The sequence below is a fragment of the Aegilops tauschii genome, chromosome 6, assembly GCF_002575655.3.
Source record: "Aegilops tauschii subsp. strangulata cultivar AL8/78 chromosome 6, Aet v6.0, whole genome shotgun sequence".
NCBI lineage: Eukaryota > Viridiplantae > Streptophyta > Magnoliopsida > Poales > Poaceae > Aegilops > Aegilops tauschii.
Window position 1 is genome coordinate 289762254 of NC_053040.3, and position 21077 is coordinate 289783330.

Genomic DNA, 21077 nt, shown 5'->3' on the forward strand with positions numbered 1-21077 from the left:
CTAGAGGGATTTGAACTTTATTTTGCGGGGAAAGAGAGGCTTGAACTTAAAGAGTGTTTCTTGTGAAAGAATGTGGCCTACTACCTGTAAAAAAAAGCCAATCGCCCTGTGGGGTTGTTTGGACCAGAAACAAACCCCCCTGTCAAGTTACTATGAGTTTGAACAGTTTCAACTTGCTCAACCAAACTGTTCCACGCGTAAGTTTTGAGGGCTCCCGGTGCAGTTCCCTCGGTACTAAACATTGTAGCAGTGCTTGCCCTTACAATAATTATCAAGCCGGCCTTGAGCGCCAAAGATGTTTGGCTCTTTGCTCTGAAACACCGGTGTACATCCAGCTACGCAGCCCACACTGAGAGTAAGCTCAAGGAAACAGAGTAAATCAGCATACGGTCCTTTTCACAGCACAAGTTAAAAGGGGCATTTCCGCAGTTCCACATGGTACAAGGTACACGTAAATATACATATGTAAACATATAAATTTATTAACAAGGTACTTGACAAACGACCGCAGAAAACCAGACGTCCAGGTCGGCTCAAGCAACTATCAACACCCTTAAAATAACGAATTTTGGGCAGGCAACAATCACACCAAATCTCATCCTTTTGCAACTTGCAGAGTAGCCTGTGATTAGAAACAAGAGAACCGAGATTACCGCGTGCTGATGAGAAGCTAGAATCCGGCCCATCCTGATGGCTGATCTACTTTCTTCGCTGCCCCCATGCTCAATCTCTGGGAGGAACTCCCCTGGGCATTCGTTCTGTTCATCTGTGTTGCTGTCGCATTGCTACCCGATGATGTGCCGAAACCCCACGCATCAGGGGAAGGCCCTGCATTCGTGTTCCGTGTTAGGTTTTGCCTCCCATTGGTTGCATGGTCAACCTTTGGCCTGGTCTGAGCTTTTGCCTCAGGGAATGACTGCCATGTCTTGGCCTCAGAGCTGGGTGCCGAGGAGTTGCCTGAGAGCATTCCTTGCTCAAGTTCCCACACCGTTCCTTCAATCCTCTCCTTCCGCTACATGGATTGTAAGTCTCATGTAAGATGCTAGAAATATTCTTAAGACAAATGTGTTGTACTCCCTCCGTCCCATAATATAAGAGTGTTTTTGACGCTAGTGTAGTGTACACTAGTGTCAAAAACGCTCTTATACTACACTAGAGTCAAAAACGCTCACATTATGGGACGGAGGGGGTACTAGATATACATAGAGCAAGCACTTGTGTGCAAAAAAAAAAAAGATAGAGCAAGCACCTGGGATCCAAGTTCTGGCGTCCTTGAGCTGACTTTACTTGAAGGCGGTGGTGTAGTCTCAGCAACAGTGCGCTTCAACTCTTGAATTTCTTGGCGCTGGGAGCGGCAGATTGCCGACAGCTTTTCATACTTGGCTGTCATCTCAGCCTTCTCCGACGTGGTTTTCTTCAACTGCTCCTTCAGATTGGACACTTCAGCTTCAAGCTCAGATGTCTTACCAGTAGCAGTAGTCCCTGAGTGCAGATTGTTTGCATCAAAATCTGTGACAAAACTGTTGAAGGGGTCGTTCCCAGATATAGTCTTGCTTTGTGGCTGTGATGCTTTATTTTTCACATAACCTTGTGGTTCCATGAAAAGATTTATGTCCGAACCACCCTTAAGTCCATTACTGGATACAGTGTTACTTGTTGTATTTCGCAAAGCCTGACCAGAATGACCATGCCTATCTCCAGGGGTAGTGGTGCTGATATCCACCCTACTTTGGTTATACTTTGATGAAGGTGATGGTTTAATTGGCTCCTCGTCAAACAAGGGATTCCTATTATCAGCAACTTGAGAACCCTGTGCATGTTGGGTCACCCAAAATGCACCTAGAGGTGCATCTCCGGCGTTTGCACTTCCATGAGATGATGAGTTATCAGATTGTTCTCTTGGAGGTGCAGGAGGGTTCCTTTTAGGCATCACATGTGTTCTTTTATAAGCACCTACACAGGCAAAACAAGATGGTGTTAGACAGCAACCAGTCACACTATCTCTTCTGAGAATATTTAGAATAAACAATCAGACTCAAATAGTAAATACTTTGTCAGTTTTGCTAAAGCACATCTAGATGTGCCATAAGTATTGCACTTCTACGCCCTATATCGTTGATCTTACGATAAGATTCGTGTGAGTATTTTCTTTTCCTTTTTATGCTTAATTAAGATACTTAGATGTGCAATAACTATGGCACATCTAGATGTGCCCTAGACACACCCATACTTTGTTCTAGCACGCAGTGTGCTGTAAGGTGGCATGTCAGAAAGGTTATGTGAAGATAAGGTCATTTCACAATACCTAACACATGACAGCGTAGTGATTGACCCAGTCAGATGCCACAGAAGTAGCTCATAAGACAATCAATACAAATATTACCATTAATTTAATACCCTCTAAATGGAATGATGTAAACTCTCGTATTAAACTGTATGGTACTACTCTACAACACCTGTAAAAATTATATAGATGCTTATATAACAATCTTATAATTAGGTGATGTGGGATCTATAAATGGCAGTTTCTACAATTATGAGGATGCGAAATGAGGACTTCTTACTTCATTAATAGACATGTAAAATTCCACTTCATCCAAAAAAAATTCTAAAGCCAAATTTATTAATGGCAGGCACTTCCTAATTTTAACCTCACAAAACAAAATATGACAGAATACATACAAAAATATGGAGTGATGCAAACATTGCATTTTTCTATTTCTGATAGGTCCATTTTTTCATGGCGCGTCAAATACAATCGTTGGAGTTATCCAATAAGCAAAAGAAAATTGTATTTATTAAATATGATCGCATACTCTACAAAAAATCTCGAAAGTCCAAACTCTCTAGGAAACACTGTCGTGTCAATCTGGTTTCCAAATAATAACATTGATGACTAATATTATAAATAGCACAGAGTGGGTTGTAACACGAGGGTATTTTAGTTAGCATAATGCTGCTAATCGAAATATTTAATATATTCAGAGAAGAAGTGAAGCACCGCTACAGTTTTCTACCAACAAAAGAAACAAACATGCCGATTCAAATTCTAGCCATTGCATGAATGAAGGCAAGACCGCATGATACAGAACATGTACTCTGCTCCTATGAATAGCATCTAAAGAAAACCTCACCATCGTCCTGCAAGCCCATAGAAATTGCCGCTGAAGCCCCATCAGGTAAACTCTTCTGTAACTCAAGAGGCAGTAGTTCGTTAACACGAAACCAGACCTGTCAATTGGATAAAATCTAACATCAGAAAAATGAAAACCATGCTTATTTGGCTCCTAAGACTACATGCAGCAGTCTATGACTAACCTAGTATCATGAAGATGAATGGCCAATCACCTGTGTGATATCTGGTCTGGCATTTGGAGATGCTTCCAGCATATCTTTGATCAGCCCTGTGACACTGGTGCTGTACTTAGGTTGTTCTGGAATGCGATAATTGCCATTAAGGACTTGCAGCTTCGACTCTCCATCAAACGCGGATTTGAAGTAGCATATTCTATAGAGAAGACATCCCAGGGCCTGCCAATTGTGGAATACAAAGTGTTGCAAATCACTTCAACATAATTTGGGTGCGAACATGTGGTTTGATAAACAGTAACTTTGCAGTTGAGGATTTAGTTGTGATCCAACAACCTAATCATTCTGTTAGACATCACTCAAGATGGGGCTAGTGTAATAATTAAATCGGAGAATATATCACATGCTAGTGTAATAATTAAATCGGAGAATTCCATTTGAGTATGAATAATGAATTTCACATGTTCATATGTTATGGACTTACCCAAATATCAACTTTCTCACTAATAACTTCTCTTCTGTAGAGATCCCACATCTGAAAAACATGAATGCATAAATGAGACCACTGCAGGCCATACAAGTAAAAAAATTGTATCCATCATGCCAAAAAGTTCTCATTAACCTCAGGTGCTCTATATGCCGGGGTCGTATGCTTCCTAATGATATCTTCCTCAATCCCCCTATCTTCTGGCTTGTCAAAGCATTTATGATTTGTTGACGTGCTTCCAAAGTCACATAGTTTCCATGCACCATCTAATCCAAGAAGTACATTTTCGGCTTTAAGATCCCTAAAGGAAGGAGGCAGAATGTAAAATCGTGGTGAATTATAAAACAATAAATGTACAAAATGGTTTGCAAAACTTCAAAGCAAGTCCCACACTCATACCAAATCTGAAACATTCATGCAGGTAAGAGTTACTTGCACATGGTATTTACTCACACGCAGAGAGCCAAGCTACAACAAGGTATATGGATTCTGTACTGCAGGCAAGAATAAAAAGTAGTACGGGCAAACAAATAGCAGTGTGCAGTTTACTAACGTACCATCACTCCAGAAGTTGCTAAGTAAACTTAAGTCTACTAATTAAATAATGAAACAGAACAACATAATTGTGAAGAAATCTGACTTGTTTTATTTGATAAAAATGCCTATCACTGATCGTTTCTATATAATGGGAATAAAACATGGATTCAATATCTGTAAATGACTGATTCCATGTACCTATGCGCAATTGGTGGTGACTGCCCATGCATAGCAAAAACCGCGTTGCAGACATCTCTGAATATCAAAAGCGCCTTCTTTTCCTCATAGTAACCAGTACCTCTGCTCTCCATCGCACTCACCAAGGACTTCTCGCAAAACTCCATCACAAGCAATGCCTCCTTTGTGCGGCCCATGTCAAAAACATCATGTGCAACCAGTGTGACGACATTGGCATGCCCTTTGAGGAGATTCATCACCTGGATCTCCTTCATGACAAGATCGAGCGATTCCGAGTCATTGCAAATGATATGCTTCAATGCATACTGCTTTGATGAGTGCAACGCGTCACATGCGAGATACACACAAGAGAAACCTCCTTGTGCAATGGCATTGCGTACTGTTATCTTCACATTCCTTACATCAATGGTGCGGCCTTCCAATCCAGTCTGTACTTTCCCCCCAAAGGGATTGAACCTCCGCATTCTCACAATAACCAGGACGAAATAAATGAAAACTCAGGGTTCAATACTTCTGCTAATGATTCTGCATAGATAAAAGAGGTAAAAAATGAAAATTCCGACGTGCAAAACAAGCACAAAGCCAAATATTTACTTTAAGAGAATAGAACATGATATTTGTCTAACAGTCTAAGAAGCCCACGAGTGAAATGCCCAATACTCTAGCTTCAACAGTAAGATTTCTTATGCACTGGCATCTGCATTAAGTGGTGAAAATCCTAGAATTATCACTTATAGGCTGATGTTTGGCATTCTATTTTTCTCCATGAGGCAATGCTCGACCACAAGCATAACCATCAGAATCAAGTGAAAACAAGGTGCATGATCCAACTTCAATCCTGCGTGTTTCCTATCCCTGGGTCCATAAGAGACCCTGAGAATTTCAGAGTTCTCCATCAGTTAGAAGTTAATCACTCGCACCCCGTCTTAACTGCAAAGGTCTTAAAATAACCGCTTGTCTTGGCAATGATCTAACTCAAATATGAACGAGGACAGACAAATAAGGCCGGATCTACATGCTGTGTCGAACTTATGGAGGTTAGTGTGGGTTCAACTGATCACTGGATGACCAGAAGTGGAAGCTCATACCTACCTCAAAAGCCAACGCCCAAGATCGCGATGAGGTGGAACGGGAGCGGCAGTGGCGACGAAGGCTGCAGGGGTTTGGGGTGCGAGGCGACGGGGGAGGCGCTAAGCTACGGCACGGCGGAGGCAGTGGGACAGCAGCAGAGATTTCATAGCCGCATTGGGTCGGATCGGAGCTTGGGTGGAGGATGGGCCATGAGAGGGAGAGGAAAGGTGCGGGATAGTGGAGAGGAGAAGTTGGTCAGATTCCAAGGAGGGAGGGGCGCACCTCTTAGATCGGAGGTGGCCTCCGAGAGGCTCGCCGTCGCCGTCAGGAGGTTGAGACCACAATCTCGTGCGGTGCGGGAAGGAAGGTATCTCCGCCTCCGCGTCTGGGATGCCTGGCGGAGAGAGAGACGGAGGGGAGGGAGAAAAGCCGCGACGTGGAGCGGCGGTGGTGGAGCAGAGGTGGCCTGTCACTTTGCGCTGTGCCCCGTGCGAGCGTGGTTACAAAATAGACTTTGGATACTAGTCGTGTTTATTTGGAAATTTTGTTCTTTTCCTCCGTTCTTTAATGAAAAATGCCTTGCTTTCAACAACAAAAAAACAGATCTGCTATTAAGCAAACCATTGGTACAGAAAACCCCAAGAAGGGGGAATTCTTTGAAATCAATGGACCTATCATCTTCTTTCTCCTGGACCGGCAAGCCAGTCTATGTTATCTCTCCAAAAGTTAAGCTAACCAGTCTTCATTGTTCACGGATGGGAAATCAGCAAATGTCTTGGTCAAGTCAGGCCAAATAGTCAAAGCATTGCACTGAAAGATCGACACATCCAAGATTTCAACATCCACAATAACAAAAACTGGCAACCCTCATGTCGACACCGGAGGTTGCACTCACATGGGAAGAGGATATCTAAGGGGCCGACAAGCCTTGCAATCATAACCTCGCTAGCAAGAAAGACCAGTAGAAACCTATGCTAGCAAGGGATTCCACTACCATCCATGTCATAGTTATAACGAGGAGACAATTCGACTTGCAGTTTGAATTTCATTGTGGAATCAAACCATAACTTCATTGAAAATGTTGAGCTCATCACCTTTGCAACTGCCTACTGTGGTGGCTTCTCCTAGGGTCGCAATGTTGGGCTCGCCTTGCCTCTCCGGCAGCATGAAACAGGTAGGCCTGGGAGGCCTCAGTGCTGGCCTTAGTCATGACAGGTGGCGTGATGCTTGAGCTCAGCGAGCCAGAGGTCTCCCAACCATAACCGGCTCTGGATTGACCGGCGATGGCAAGACCTCTCTAATTGACTTCGCCACAACCTCTTCGGTCGACTTCACCGTGTCTTCTTTGTTCGCCTTCACTAGGACTGCTTAGATGGCTTGACGATGTCTTCTCGTGTCGCTCCAAATTTTGTGTTGGGCTTGATTTATCTAGTTTGTATCCCGAGTGCATGTATGTGAACCCTCATGTCCTAGCCTAATTCTTTATTACTGTAGCTGCCTTTGTGATTAGTCCGGCAAACTAGATGTTTTGAGTTTTTTCGTCATAGTGTTGATATGATTGTTACTAGGAATTCTATAATCTGTATTAGTATCCCTCCCTGGAGTTGGGCATCTGCTGTCCACTCCAATGCCAAGCTGGTTCTCTAATGAGGACGAAATTTTGCAGCATGATACACAGGGAGATTCATTCATCGAAGCCAACATCTCTGTTGCCGGTCAAGTCGCCGCTGCCACCTCCCGTCATCATGGTTTCTTTGAGTGCTCGGGACAAAGGGGAGAGAATGAGAAGGAAAAGACCAGTTGCAGGGATAAGTGAAATGGGCTAATGGGCGTCTCCCCACGTTGTCTATATTATTGATAGGTGTGATCATCCTATCAAAAAAAGTTTGGAACGTCCAACTTGTCCGAGCAATGCAGTATGTAACCAATAGGCCTCAAAACTGATGGCTTTCTAGAAAAACAAATAGTGGTAGTAAAATGGAACCCTAGTTCCAAATGTGATGTTTTTTAATAATTTACTTGGACAAGTACTAGTTAATGAGGGATGTTTAAAAAAAGGCATCACGCATAATTCATGAGTATCGTACGGTACCATTTGATCCAGCGGCTACTCACTCGGTTGACGATTATGAGCTAAAAAATAAGTGTTTCCTTTGGATTTAATTGTTCATCCCAATTCTTTAGCTCAGGGCAGAAAAAAACTTTTGGATTGTTATAAGCAAAACTAATAATTACCCAAAAGTTCCTATATACTCTTATATTTTACTATCCTATTCGCTTCTATCTTTTTGATGTTGTGGTATGAATTAGGGCCGTTATGTATCAAAAACCGTGTTTGGTCAGTCAAACCTTGATTATTTTTGTTGGAACTATTGAGGCTTTATTTTATAGTTTTTATATGGTGGAAATATTGCTTTAGCAAAAAATAAAAATAAATTCCCTTTTGAAGCTCTTTTGTATACAAAAGGCCACTGAGTCACTAGGGAACCAGGCTACACAATATATTGTACTTCCTCCGTCCGGAAAAGTTTATCCCTTGAATGGATGGAGTACATAGTAAGAGGTTTGGGCGAACCAACCTGTGGTTGGATGGTTAGAGGGACAGTGATATTCCTAGCCCACCAGGGTTCAAGTTCTGGTGCTCGCATTATTCCTGTATTTATTTCAGTGGGAAGAGACGTTTTTGTCGACGACGAGGCACCTATGTTGACTTCGTAGATTTCGAGATAATATGTTGGCTCAGTCTATCGGAGCGTAAATCTAAAGATAATATGTCGGCTCAGTCTCTCGAAGGTGCTCATAGGGTAGGGTGTGCGTCTGCATTGTGTTAGAAAAAGTTTGAACCCCACATTATATAGATTCCTAATTATATACTGGATAGAATGTTTAAAAAATAGTGACTCATTCTGTTTTTGTTCATTCACATGTTTCAAAAGATGAACAACATTATTATTACCAAGAAAATTTGATTTATGGTTTGGTGGGTAGGGAGGCCCGCACAGGCAAGTCCTGCAAAGTAAGGCAGTGTCAGTGCCCGCGCCAGCCTCTTTCCCCTACAAAAATTGCCGTGCAGGTTTTGACCCCGCACCGCGAGCGGCTCTCACCGCACCGCTTTGTTTTCCTTACTCATTAGTTTAAGGCAACATTCACCGCTAGCCCCGCACCCCATATATACCATTCGTAGCTTCGCGGTGCCGCTGCACTCGGCGAGGTGGGATTATGCTGTGGTCGAGCCTTTCCTCGATTTATGATGGTTGCTCGTGCATGGCCCAGTCCATGGGTTGCTGGCTTGCTGCTGGGCCGGTGGAGATGTGCTTGGACGTTTGCTTTTCCCGAGTATCGCGCAGGGCCCGTTCGGCCTGCAACCTCTTTTACGACTTCTAAAAAATAAAGATATGTTACGACTTTTTTTTTGAGAGTTGACTTTTTTTGTTTTTGAGGGAATTCATTTGTTACGACTTTGGTGTTCGCCTTCTTGGGGTGGCCTTTTGTTCTGTTTGATACCTGGAGAGTGAAGAATAATAGCTTTGGTCTCAAAATGCTAGTACGCCGCTGGTTTATTTGCCTACAAAGCTACTCTACATCGTTATTTAGATTGTGCAACGTATCTGATGGACCTATTCTTCTGTAGTACTTTTTCTGTCGCATAGTATACTTTTTTTGTTACTATGTAGTGTCAAAAACGTTCTTATATTATGAGACAGAGGGAGTAGTTTTCACACACCGGTGGTTACTGCTGTACTTCGTCTCAGTGTGTAAAAAGTACAGAAGCATTTTTTATTAAAAATATTACCCGTATGCTTATTCTCTTTTGGGAATCCAATTACATGTTGCGTTGCAGATAATTAGCACCTCTCATTCCGCCCAGCTGCCCACCTCCGTTCCCCATTTGTCCTTCACTTACTTTGTTGCTCGCGTGCCCGACGACAGACGTGGCTCCCCTTCATGCAGTTGCGGCCCCGACCTAACCACAACTTCCTCTTCTCCCATTCGTGATCCGGCGGCTTGGGATTGTTCGGACTCTGGTCAGGGCGAAATCCCTGCATACTATGCTGGCAGCGGCGACACCCCCTTCTTGGAGGCGTTGTCACGGCCATTATCTGAGCCCCTCTTTAAAGATTAAGGGAAACCCTAGCTCCGGCTATCCGGATCGGATGGCAGTGGCGTCTCGGTGGCATTCTCCTTCATGAAGGCGTCGTCTTGTTTGCTTGTGGCGTCCTTGGGTCTTGATCTGGAGATTATGATTGTCTTGTTGGTTTGGGCTACTCCTCAGGATGGCGAGTTTGCCTGTGTTTTTCTCTATTTGGGCTGAGTATCCCCTACTTCTCTGCTCTGCGCACCATGTTCACGCCTATTGCGTTTATGTCATATGTTGTACCACATCTTGTACTCGTTCTAAACTTCTATCAGTGAAATGATACGCAAGCTTTGCATATTCGCAGAAAAAAATACTCAAATGTTGCTGCTGGAATTAGTTACAATAATTTCAATGAGATTTTGTTGTACGAAGCATTAGTTTTCAGTTTAATAATATGAGAACTGAAACTAAACAATTCATTTTATTTTTTACTGCATTATTGTAGAATATTTATTAGATATGAGTAGAATGCATGATGCATGTTAAGGTGTGCCTTTTTTCATGCATGATGACATAACAGGATAAGTTGCCATAGTTGCACGGTGAGAGAAGTGCATGCATGCTAAGATGGGTCTTTTTTTCTGCATGGTGACATCGTGAGTTCGCATAGTTGCATGTTTAAAAAATGTCCATCATAGAATAAAAAAATCTAATGGATTCATCGTGTGTATTTTTTAAAATTGAGCATGTACTTATACCTTGTTTGCTTGGGCTGCGGTTGAACAGGAAGCATCTGGAGCTGGTTGAAGTTGAGAAGATCAAAAAATGTGTTTGGTAAATTTTTTTAGGATGGTTGGTGAGGCTGTAGCTGATGGTGAAAGTCTATAATGCCCCTGGATGATGAGAACGTTATTTAACACTGATTTGACATGATTTATCTATTATATTGTATATTAGCTCAAATAAATGTTTCTTGTCTTAACCCAAACATAATTTTATTTTCACTGTAAAGTAATTATAACTAATAAAATTTGGTAGATTTTTTGTTTAAGGACTTCATTGATGACCACATAAAACAAGCGCCAGTGTTTTTCTTCAATGTGTACGAGGAATTTGATATGTATTTTCAACTAGTGTGGCTGACGGCATGCTAAGAGATTGCAAGATGCATAGAAGTTTTTAACTGTTTATCTTTTGTTGACTGATTCATGTTGCCACCTTTTTTATCCGGCGTTAGAGGAGTAAAAAGTCGATTTTACTCCTCTAACACGTAACTAACTGATCCCCGATCAGCTGTAAGGGAGTAAAAATTATATTCCGGCCTCAACTTTCTCCCCTAAATATACTTCACTGATACGTCTTCGATGTATCTATACTTTTTTATTGTTCCAGTATCAATCTTTGATGTTTTATATGCATTCATATGCTATTTTATATCGTTTTTTGGGACTAACCTATTAACCTAGTGCCCAGTGTTAGCTGTTGTTTTTTGCTTATTTTTTACTTTTCAGAATTCAATATCAAGTGAAATCCAAACGGAGAAACAACTTTGGATTAATTTTTTCCGGACCAGAAGAGACTCATGAAGGTTTGGGAGAAAACCCGAGGAGTCACCAGGGAGCGACAAGCTCAAGGTGGGTGCCCTAGGGGGTGCCCCTAGACTTGTGAGCCCCTCGTGGCACTTCATGACCTAATTTCACCTCTATAAATTTCCAAATATTCCCCGTATGCCAGAGAGCCACCCGAAACATTTTTTACGTTTTCCACGGTCGCAAATTTTTGTTCTTCTGCGATCCCATATGGAGGCCTTCTCCAGTACTCTGTCGGAGGGGGAATCGACCACGAAGGGCTTCTACATCATCTTTGATGCCCTACCAATGATGCATGGGTAGTTCACCGCCGACCTACGGGTCCATAGCTAGTAGCTAGATGACTTTTTTCTCTCTTTGTTTGATCTTCAATACAATGTTCTCCTCGATATTCTTGAAGTTCTATCCGATACAATCTTCTTCTTTTGCAGTGTGTTTGTTGGGATCCGATGATTTGTGGGTTTATGATCGGATTATTCATGAATATCAACTGAGTCTTTTTTGAATTCATTTGTGCATGATTACTATAGCATTGTATTTCTCTCCGATCTATCCGTTTGGTTTGTGTCGGTGTCAAAACCGGCGGATCTCGGGTAGGGGGTCCCGAACTGTGTGTCTAAGGTTGATGGTAACAGGAGACAGGGGACACGATGTTTACCCAGGTTCGGGCCCTCTCTATGGAGGTAATACCCTACTTCCTGCTTGATTGATCTTGATGAATATAAGTATTACAAGAGTTGATCCACCACGAGATCGTAATGGCTAAACCCTAGAAGTCTAGCATGTATGACTATGGTAATGAGTCTCTCCCCTTCCGGACTAAGTCCTCCGGTTTATATAGACACCGGGAGGACCTAGGGTTACACAAGGTCGGTTACAAAGGAAAAGAATCTACATATTTGGTCGCCAAGCTTGCCTTCCACGCCAAGGAGAGTCCCATCCGGATACGGGTGCGGCCTTCGGTCTTCATGTCTTCACAGCCCATCAGTCCGGCCCATGGCTAACTGGCCGGACGCCCGAGGACCCCTTAGTCCAGGACTCCCTCAGTAGCCCCTGAACCTGGCTTCAATGACGAGGAGTCCGGCGCGCAGATTTGTCTTCGGCATTGCAAGGCGCGTTCCCTTCTCTCCGAACTCCAAGATAGTCTCCGGACGTGATGATTGTATCCGGACCTGTAACACACTCCACACACAACCGCAGAGAGAATATAATATTCCATGGGTCTAATATGCTGATGACGTCATATCTGTCCGGTCGTAATTTCGAACCGTTGTTTCGCCTGTGGCCCCACGTTCCGAAACGTGGTTGTCATCGACACATCTTATCCAAGCAGAGATCGTGTCCCCTTATTAAGGGATTCTTTTATCGACACGGACGTGGGTAACCCAACCGCCTTTAGGGTACAATTCCTTGGGAATAGGCAAATTTTAAGGCTCGGGAGGAGGCGTTCGATATTCTCGGCCTTTATAAAGGGGCATAGACCCGCCTTTCCTCTCCACGCTCGCTTCTTCCTCGACTCTTACTACCTCGAGTTCCAACACCCAGGTTTCACCCTCCGTAAGCCTCAGCCATGTTCGGATCCAGCCGTCAAGGCCGGTGGGTGGCTTCTTCTGTTATAGAGGAGGATATCGCAAAGCTTCGAGCGGCAAGATATCTGACCGCAGAAATCCTCCATCGGCTTCCTGCAGAGGGGCAGGTTATCCCTACCCCTAGATCCGGCGAGAGGTCGTGTTCGTTTCCCACTTCCTCCGAGGGTTAGGGTTCGCCCTCAATCCCTTCGTCCGGGGGCTCATGTTCTATTATGGGCTTGATTTTCACGATCTCGCCCCGAACTCTGTTCTTCTCATCTCGGCGTTTATCGTGACGTGCGAAGCCTTCCTCCGAACTCCTCCACACTTCGGCTTGTGGCTCAAGACCTTCAATGTGAAACCGCAAGTGATAGAGGGGGAGCAGGCGGAGTGCGGTGGTGCCTCAGTGAGCAAGCTTCCAGCGCGATTTGGCTAAAAGGATCCTTCAAAGAATCTTTCGACTTATGGCAGCAGGAGTGGTTCTATATCACCGAGCCCCGTGGTTCCAAGTGGGCAGCTGCGCCTGCGTTCCGATCCAGCCCCCCAATTCAGCTTGCATCGTGGATCAACAAGGGTTTGGACTGGGGATCAGTTGACGAGGTGCGGACTCTGCAAAGTCGCATCCGAAGCCTCATTGAAAAGGATATCAATATTGTCAACGCTATTCAGGTAATGCTAGTCCGCCGGACCCTGCCGTGCCAGCGACGGCCTCTCCGCCTATGGGAGTTTAACCCAGAAGGGCCATGGACTCTTCAGCACTTCTTCGGCACTACGCACGAAGGAATGTGGAAATTATTCTTCGGGAGACGAAAACAATGGCCGGACACCACCGAAGATACTGGCCTCGACTGTAACCATCCGGATACCCCGGTAAGTACTCATCCATCAAACACTTCATAATCAGATATCCTGTGGTAAGATACTGAGCAAACCATCCTTTTCCAGGGCAAGATAAAGAAAGCGGAACGGATTAGGTGTCCGACCCCTCTTCCCGAAGACTCAGCAAACTCCGTGTTAACAAGGATGCTGGCACCAGCGCCGTACCAGACGCCGATAGGGGAGGGCAAGGTGGAGAGCGAGAAGACCCGGGATGATCTTCATTCCAGAGGTAAATCAGATACTGAGTCCAGAGAAATCGACACTTCTTCGCCTAAAGACAAAGGCGAAAGAGAAGCCAATATCCCTTCTCCATTCAGGAGGAAAAGGGCCGCCTCCGATGGTTGGGAGGGGCAGTCTCCTAAGAGGGGCAAGATGCCACCGTTGAGCAGCTCGGATTTGGAAGGCGACGCCGTTGAATAGCTCCATCATGAGGACAAGCCCTTGACCAAACCATAAGTGAATCCGGGGTGCTTTGATAGCGTCCCGCTCCTTTCCTGTTACCGGAGAGTTACGTAACATGCCTGTGTATTTTTACAGTTCGGCACAGAGTTTTGCTGGGCAATCCTCTTCTTCGGGAGATCTCCTCCCAGAGATGATGGAAAGCGAGACGCCTCCCCCGACCTCCTCGCCCAATAAGGCGGACGACTCCGAAGTGTCATCTCGGGGGGTTTTTCTTGATCAACAAGCTATGAAGGGGATGAAAGAGGCAGTACCCGAAGGCGGACCTCCGATCGTCCGGGATTCGGGGGCCAATAATGAAGGCCCTGGACTGTCCGGTTTTCAGCCAACGATGACTCTGGAGACGGGTGAACGGGTTCCTTCAAAGGATGGTCGTGCTTCTACAGCGGCTTCCGGAGACCCGGCAGTGCTAGATATATTGCGGGATATGCTGCGACAAGCATCTGTCTCGGAGGAGCAGCGTACCTTGATGGGCATAGTGGTTGAGAAGATTCTGTCCGCGAAAAGCGGATTGAATGAAGCCTTCATGATCCTGCTAAAAGGCTTTGAGGTTTGTGATGTAATGTTTTCGATTATATTTTATTTGCAAAGATGCACCTGTGTATAGGTAGTAGCCCTTGAGACTTGGGTTGGCTTCCCATGGGAGGTGAACGGAGGATCGAGAAGAAATATTCAAGGACTAATCTGATTAACTTGAAGACAGGCTGCTTCTCCCCTGGCTACTTCCCAGAGTATGGATATTGCCGAGCTGCAGCGGAAGCTTGATGTGGCAGGGGATGACATTGCGTTAATCAATATGCGTCTTGACGAGTCGCAAGGTATGTATTCGGGGCAGTCCCCTCACATACATTATTGTGGTATAAGCATGGCGCTGAAGGTTGTATACCGGAATATGCATGACTGCAGATGGTGCTGCCGCCGTTGAAATTCTTCGGGCGGAGCTGGCCCGGGCCAAGGAGCAGGCCCCGTTTAGTAATGCGGCTGCCGAGAAGGCATCGGCTGAGTTAAAAGCCGAACAAGCTGCTCGGTGCCAAGACGAGGAGAAGATATCCACGATGGCGCTTGAATTAGAAAATGCTGCTAGCCGCTGTGACCTTCTTGAAAAGGAAAATAAAGCCAAAATGACTGAACTTGACAAGGCCTTACGAGAGGCGAGAGAAGCGCGGTCGTAATCCACAGCGGCCCACGAGGAGATCCGGCAAGCTGGGGAGATTGCGGCCGGTAAGCCCTTTTTGCTACAGGCTAAGTTCGGTGACCCGAACTATGCTCAGCTTAATTAAGTATGGAGTTCTCCGGATGAGTTTTTAAACTTGCCGAAGAGTTCTTCCGATGCGGCGCAATTTTATCAAGCGCGAGAGGGGTATGCAACGGAGAAGCTTTTTTGGTCACAGTTTGGTGCGTCAAAGCGCCCTCTGTTGCTGAATGAACAGATGTCTCAATGGGCCGAGCTTCATAGGATATCCGGCGCTGCCATGAAGAACGTCATAATCCGGCTGTGGCAGACTGAGCCTGTTCTGAATAGCTACTTCGGCTTGGTGTAGCGGCTCGTTGATGCGGTGCCACGTATCGATGCTATGAAGCGGTCGTCGTGCATTGAGGGTGCACGGATGGTCTTTGCCCGTGTCAAGACATTCTGGGGAAAGATGAAGGCCATCGATGTTGCGGCGAAGAGTCCACCCAAGGGCAAGGACCGTCACGCACTGGAGCTTTATTTTGAAGACGTCCTAGAGGCCGCCCGCTTGATAGAGGGTCAATGCTCGAAAGATATAATATTCGAGTGAATTGTAAAGGATAATTTTATAGTTAATCTATTTTTATGTGTTGCTCGAAAGCTTATGGTCCTCCTGTGCGGCTGTTTTAATATAATCTGAAAGTTTTCCAGCCGTCGGCTTCAGCCCCCTCGTAGGAAGTACGGGGGTGTTCGGAAAAGCATTTAATCACTCTTGATCCAACGTCTTGGTCCATGAAGGAGGTGATAATGCAACGAACTAGGCAATCAGACTATAGGGCGTTAACACTTTCACTTAGCCATAGGAGTTTTATAGGGGGGGCTACGATATAGCCCCTGGTATGTGTACGGCTTATTCCAATATGGCGCGTTACATATATGACCTGAAAAAAGGTCCTTCGTTTGATACGGAGGGAATCGCGATAGATTCCGATAAGTCATCGAGTGGTTGACCAGTCTCTCGCAGCATCATGACAGTCAGTTTTCAGTTTTCTCTACTGAGGTGCTTGACCAGATGAACCGGAAGCACAATCGCAGTAGTTCTCCCTTTACTACCCTAGTCGATAGAGCGAAACGTAAGGTAGCAAGCATAGGAGCCGGGCAACCCAACCATTGACCCAAGACATGATTCGAAGCTGATGCATATAAGGCCAAACTCGCGACGCCGAAGTACGCTGTAAAGCTGTTCAGACTTTTGTTAGCAACTCATTTGTTCCCATACCGAGCCCCTGGCAGGTTATGCCGAGGTATATCTGTGAAACAACCATAGGGGCCATATTCATTGGCGAAAAAAAACACGAACGATTAATTCAGATAATGTTTACTCGGACCTGAGTGATATGCCAATGATTACTTTATATATAAAGACCCCAACCCGGCTATTTGACATGCCTGGGGTCGAAGGCGGAGGAAAAAGGCATATTCAAGGCTCGAAATAAAGAGTGCGGTCTACAAAAAGTTAATTTGGACCTCCTGTCGCACTTCTGCGCCGCCTGTCCTCGGCGAGAGGGAATCCTTGACGGGAGTAGCCCCTTAGGTGAGTGTAAGGATCCGAACTCCGACCTAGTCAGTTTAGATGTTTGTCCTTTGTGTCACCAGCTTGTCCGTATTGTGCTTCCGCCAATGCCCATGGTATTTTAAGTGCGTAGTGATGTATACGCGGTGCAAATTTTGCGGGTATATGAGGTGGGCAGCGGAAGCCGGACTGCTATTTCCGCTCCGGGGTTGATCGCTCCTCAGGGGGAAATTGCTTCTGACCCCCGGTATTTGGTTGGTGAACCTCTCCGTCGTCCCTATCGCCTGGCGGCCTCCTTCCCTTGTGTTCGGCGTTGAGCTTGCCAGCCTGCTTGAAGACCCAACAGTTTCTGTTGGTATGATTAGCTGGTTTATCGGGGTGGCCGTGAATCTGGCAGGGTCGGTCCAATATCCTGTCTAGGTTGGATGGTCCTTCTCGGTTCGCCTTGAATGGCTTTTTCCGTTGACCGGGTTTGGGATTGCTAAATCCGGCGTTGACCGATGTGTCGCATGATCTTTCATTATCATTACGATTGATGTGTTTGCTTCGTCGTGGCTTGCCATTGCCGTCTTGGATTTCGGAAGTGCCCGAGTCACCGGCGCTGCTGCTTCTACGAGCGAGCCAGCTGTCTTCTCCCGCGCAAAAGCGGGTCCTTAGAGCGGTAAGGGCTGTCACGGATTTAGGTCCTTCTTGACTGAGGTGGCGTGCCAGCCATTCATCCTGGACGCTGTGTTTGAAGGCCGCAAGGGCTTCCGTGTCCGGGCAGTCGACGATTTGGTTCTTTTTAACTAAGAACCTAGTCTAGAGCTTCCTGGCCGACTCTCCGGGCTGTTGGACAATGTGACTTAGGTCATCGGCATCCGGTGGCCGGACATATGTTCCTTGGAAGTTGTTGTGGAAGGCGTCTTCCAAATCTTCCCAGCTGCCAATAGAATTTTACGGCAGACTGTTTAACCAGTACCGAGCTGGTCCTTTGAGTTTTAGTGGTAGGTATTTGATGGCATGAAGGTCATCTCCGCGGGCCATGTGGATATGGAGGAGGAAGTCCTCGATCCATACCGCGGGTTCCGTTGTTCCATCGTATGATTCGATATTCATGGGTTTGAACTCGTCTGGGAATTCATGCTCAATTACTTTGTCTGTGAAGTAGAGAGGGTGTGCGACACCTCTATGCTGGGCCACACTGCGGCGTACCTCCGATGGAGTCCATTTGCGGTTGTCGGCCCGGGCGTGGCTAGGTTTGTCACGTCCGAATAAGTAGCCGTCTTCGCATGTCGGGGCATGTCCTCGTGATCCGTAGATCGATCTTGCGTGTCCTGCTCTGCTATCCAAGTCCTGTTGAAGCTCGTATGTACAATCCCGAGCTGTGTTATTCTTGCCTTTACGGTGAGGTGGGTGGTCTGGTGTTCGGCTTGAGTTGCCGCTTTATCCGGACCAAGTTGTGTTCGACCTGCCGCATTGTGCGATGATGGTACGGGCTCCAGCGCCTTGTCACCGCACTGAGGTAGCAATCCCAAATTCCCCATCATCAGCCCCTAGTTCGAACCGTACATAGTTCGGCTGTGAGTCCCCAGCCAGGGACAAGTTCTTTAATGAGTTTAGCACATCGCCCAAGGGCGAGTGCTGGAAGATGTCTGCGGCGCTGAACTCAAAGATCGATAAGCGATCCAGTTCGGCGTCCGCGGATGCGCATGGCTCGGAATTTATGACCAGAGACGAGTTCGGAGTTCTGGTGACAAAGACGTCGTGTGACTTTAGGTCTATATTCGGCTCCAACGTCGTGGAATCCGCGGCTTCCGTGGTGGGGTTGAGCCTCCCATACTTGGTTGGTGCAATATGTTCCGGATCTAAGGCCAGAGCAGTTGCAGGAGCAATATCCTGGATGCGGCCTGATGACAGATTTAGGTCATGTTCGTCGGGGTGACTAGGAGCGATCGCCGCGGTCTCAAATCCGGCGAAGATCAAATCTCCACGGATGTCCGCGACGTAATTCAAGCTCCCAAATCTGACCTGATGGCCAGGGGCGTAGCTGTCGATCTGCTCCAGGTGGCCAAGCGAGTTGGCCCGCAGTACGAAGCTGCCGAACACGAAGATCTGTCCGGGGAGGAAGGTTTCTCCTTGGACAGCATCGTTGTTGACGATTGAAGAGGCCATCAAACCTTTTGAGGACAGCTTAGTGGAACTCTCAATGAAAGCACCAATGTCGGTGTCAAAACCGGCGGATCTCGGGTAGGGGGTCCCGAACTGTGCGTCTAAGGTCGATGGTAACAGGAGACAGGGGACATGATGTTTACCCAGGTTCGGGCCCTCTCTATGGAGGTAATACCCTACTTCCTGCTTGATTGATCTTGATGAATATGAGTATTACAAGAGTTGATCTACCATGAGATCGTAATGGCTAAACCCTAGAAGTCTAGCCTGTATGACTATGGTAATGAGTCTCTCCCCTTCCGGACTAAGTCCTCTGGTTTATATAGACACCGGGAGGACCTAGGGTTACACAAGGTCGGTTACAAAGGAAAAGAATCTACATATTTGGTCGCCAAGCTTGCCTTCCACGCCAAGGAGAGTCCCATCCGGATACGGGTGCGGCCTTCGGTCTTCATGTCTTCACAGCCCATCAGTCCGGCCCATGGCTAACTGGCCGGACGCCCGAGGACCCCTTAGTCTAGGACTCCCTCAGTTTGGCCAATTAGATTTATTTACCTTGCAATGAGAGAGATGCTTTGTGATGGGTTCAATCTTGCGGTGCTCTATTCTAGTGACAAAGTAGGGGACAACACACGTATATGTACTATTGCCATTAAGGATAAAATGATAGGTTCTATTCATATTAGTTGAGTTTATACTTTGTCTACATCATGTCATCTTGCTTAAGGCGTTACTCTGTTTTATACTTAATACTCTAGATGCATGCTGGATAGCGGTCGATGGGTGGAGTAATAGCAGTAGATGCAGGCAACGGTTGGTCTACTTGTCTCGGACGTGATGCATATATACATGATCATTGCCGTGAATATCGTCATAACTATGCGTTGTTCTATCAATTGCCCAACAATAATTTGTTCACCACCCTATGTTATGTGCTCGAGAAAGAAGCCTCTAGTGAAAACTATGGCCCCAGGTATGCTTTTATCATATATAAAAACACAAAAATACCTTGTTGCACTTTTATTTATTTTGTTTTCTTTTACAATTTATCTTATTACCTATTACTAGGAGATTTAATCCTTACAAGTAACCGCCGAGGGGACTGACAACCCCCTTATTTGCGTTGGGTGCAAGTATTTGCTTTTACATGTGCAGGTACTACTAACGAGGTTTTGTGTGGTTCTCCTACAAGAGTGATAACCTTGGTTCTTAATTGAGGGAAATACTTATCTCTACTGTACTGCTTCATCCTCTCCTCTTCAGGGAAATGCCAACGCAGCTCACAAGTAGCATTCACCGAGAAGGGCTGGGGTATAAATTTCAGCTCTCTCGCGTGTCTCCCCCTGCAACTCCTATGTGCCGCGGCCGCCGTTGCTCCCCGCCGCGATGTCGCGTGCCGCTTCACCCCTCCTTGGACTCCCCGTCCACCTCTGCCCGTCCCGGCCCTGCTGTCCTCCTGTTGTTGGCTTCGGTGCGGGAAACTGCTGGTGGAGGCAGGGCCACAACGAGGTTGAAGGTGGCCAACAGCAGGCAGCTGCTCGTGGAGGCAGGGCCACTGAGGGAGTCCTGGACTAAGGGGTCCTCGGGCGTCCGGCCTATTATCTACTGGGCCGGACTGATGGGCTATGAAGACATAAAGACCGAAGACTGTACCCGTGTCCGGATTGGACTCTACTTGGCGTGGAAGGCAAGGTCGGCGACCTATTATGAAGATTTCCTCCTATGTAACCGACCTCATGTAACCCTAGATCTCTCCGGTGTCTATATAAACCGGAGAGCATAGTCCGGATAGGGGAGATTCATTACCATATACTCATAGGCTAGACTTCTAGGGTTTAGCCATTACGATCTCGTGGTAGATCAAGTCTTGTAACACTCATATTCATCAAGATCAATCAAGCAGGAAGTAGGGTATTATATCCATAGAGAGGACCCGAACCTGGGTAAACATCGTGTCCCCCGTCTCCTGTTACCATCGATCCTAGACGCACAGTTCGGGACCCCCTA

At 46.1% G+C, this 21077-nt stretch overlaps 1 protein-coding gene and 1 non-coding gene across 4 annotated transcripts; both read right to left on the reverse strand.

The window, feature by feature from the left end:
• Positions 1-375: 375 nt before the first annotated feature.
• Positions 376-6139, reverse strand: LOC109781445 (uncharacterized). 3 transcript variants are annotated; one of them, XM_020340050.2, is made up of 8 exons: positions 5885-6139; positions 4532-5056; positions 3932-4097; positions 3794-3844; positions 3349-3531; positions 3135-3231; positions 1250-1953; positions 376-1012 (listed from the first exon to the last, which is right to left on the reverse strand). In XM_020340050.2, exons 2-8 carry the CDS (start codon positions 4993-4995, stop codon positions 671-673), a joined length of 2007 nt encoding a protein of 668 aa, XP_020195639.1. In that variant the 5' UTR covers positions 4996-5056; positions 5885-6139; the 3' UTR covers positions 376-670. The 3 variants fall into 3 exon arrangements, with proteins under 3 accessions (XP_020195639.1, XP_020195637.1, XP_020195638.1); XM_020340048.4 differs by having other exon boundaries at positions 5624-6050; XM_020340049.4 differs by having other exon boundaries at positions 5620-5994.
• Positions 6140-8588: 2449 nt separating this feature from the next.
• On the reverse strand, positions 8589-8745 carry LOC120967508 (U12 minor spliceosomal RNA). Its single transcript, XR_005761260.1, has one exon. It is a non-coding gene; the product is annotated as a U12 minor spliceosomal RNA (small nuclear RNA).
• Positions 8746-21077: the final 12332 nt, after the last annotated feature.

Bases quoted from the DNA above. Each gene is read 5' to 3' on its own strand.
- LOC109781445 (XM_020340050.2), bottom strand. From the start codon at position 4,995: ATGCGGAGGTTCAATCCCTTTGGGGGGAAAGTACAGACTGGATTGGAA. The intron at 3,232-3,348 runs GTGATTGGCCAT...TCCAATTGACAG, and splicing joins CCAGACCAGATATCACACAG to GTCTGGTTTCGTGTTAACGA. The intron at 1,013-1,249 runs GTGCTTGCTCTA...CAATCCATGTAG, and splicing joins CGCCAGAACTTGGATCCCAG to CGGAAGGAGAGGATTGAAGG.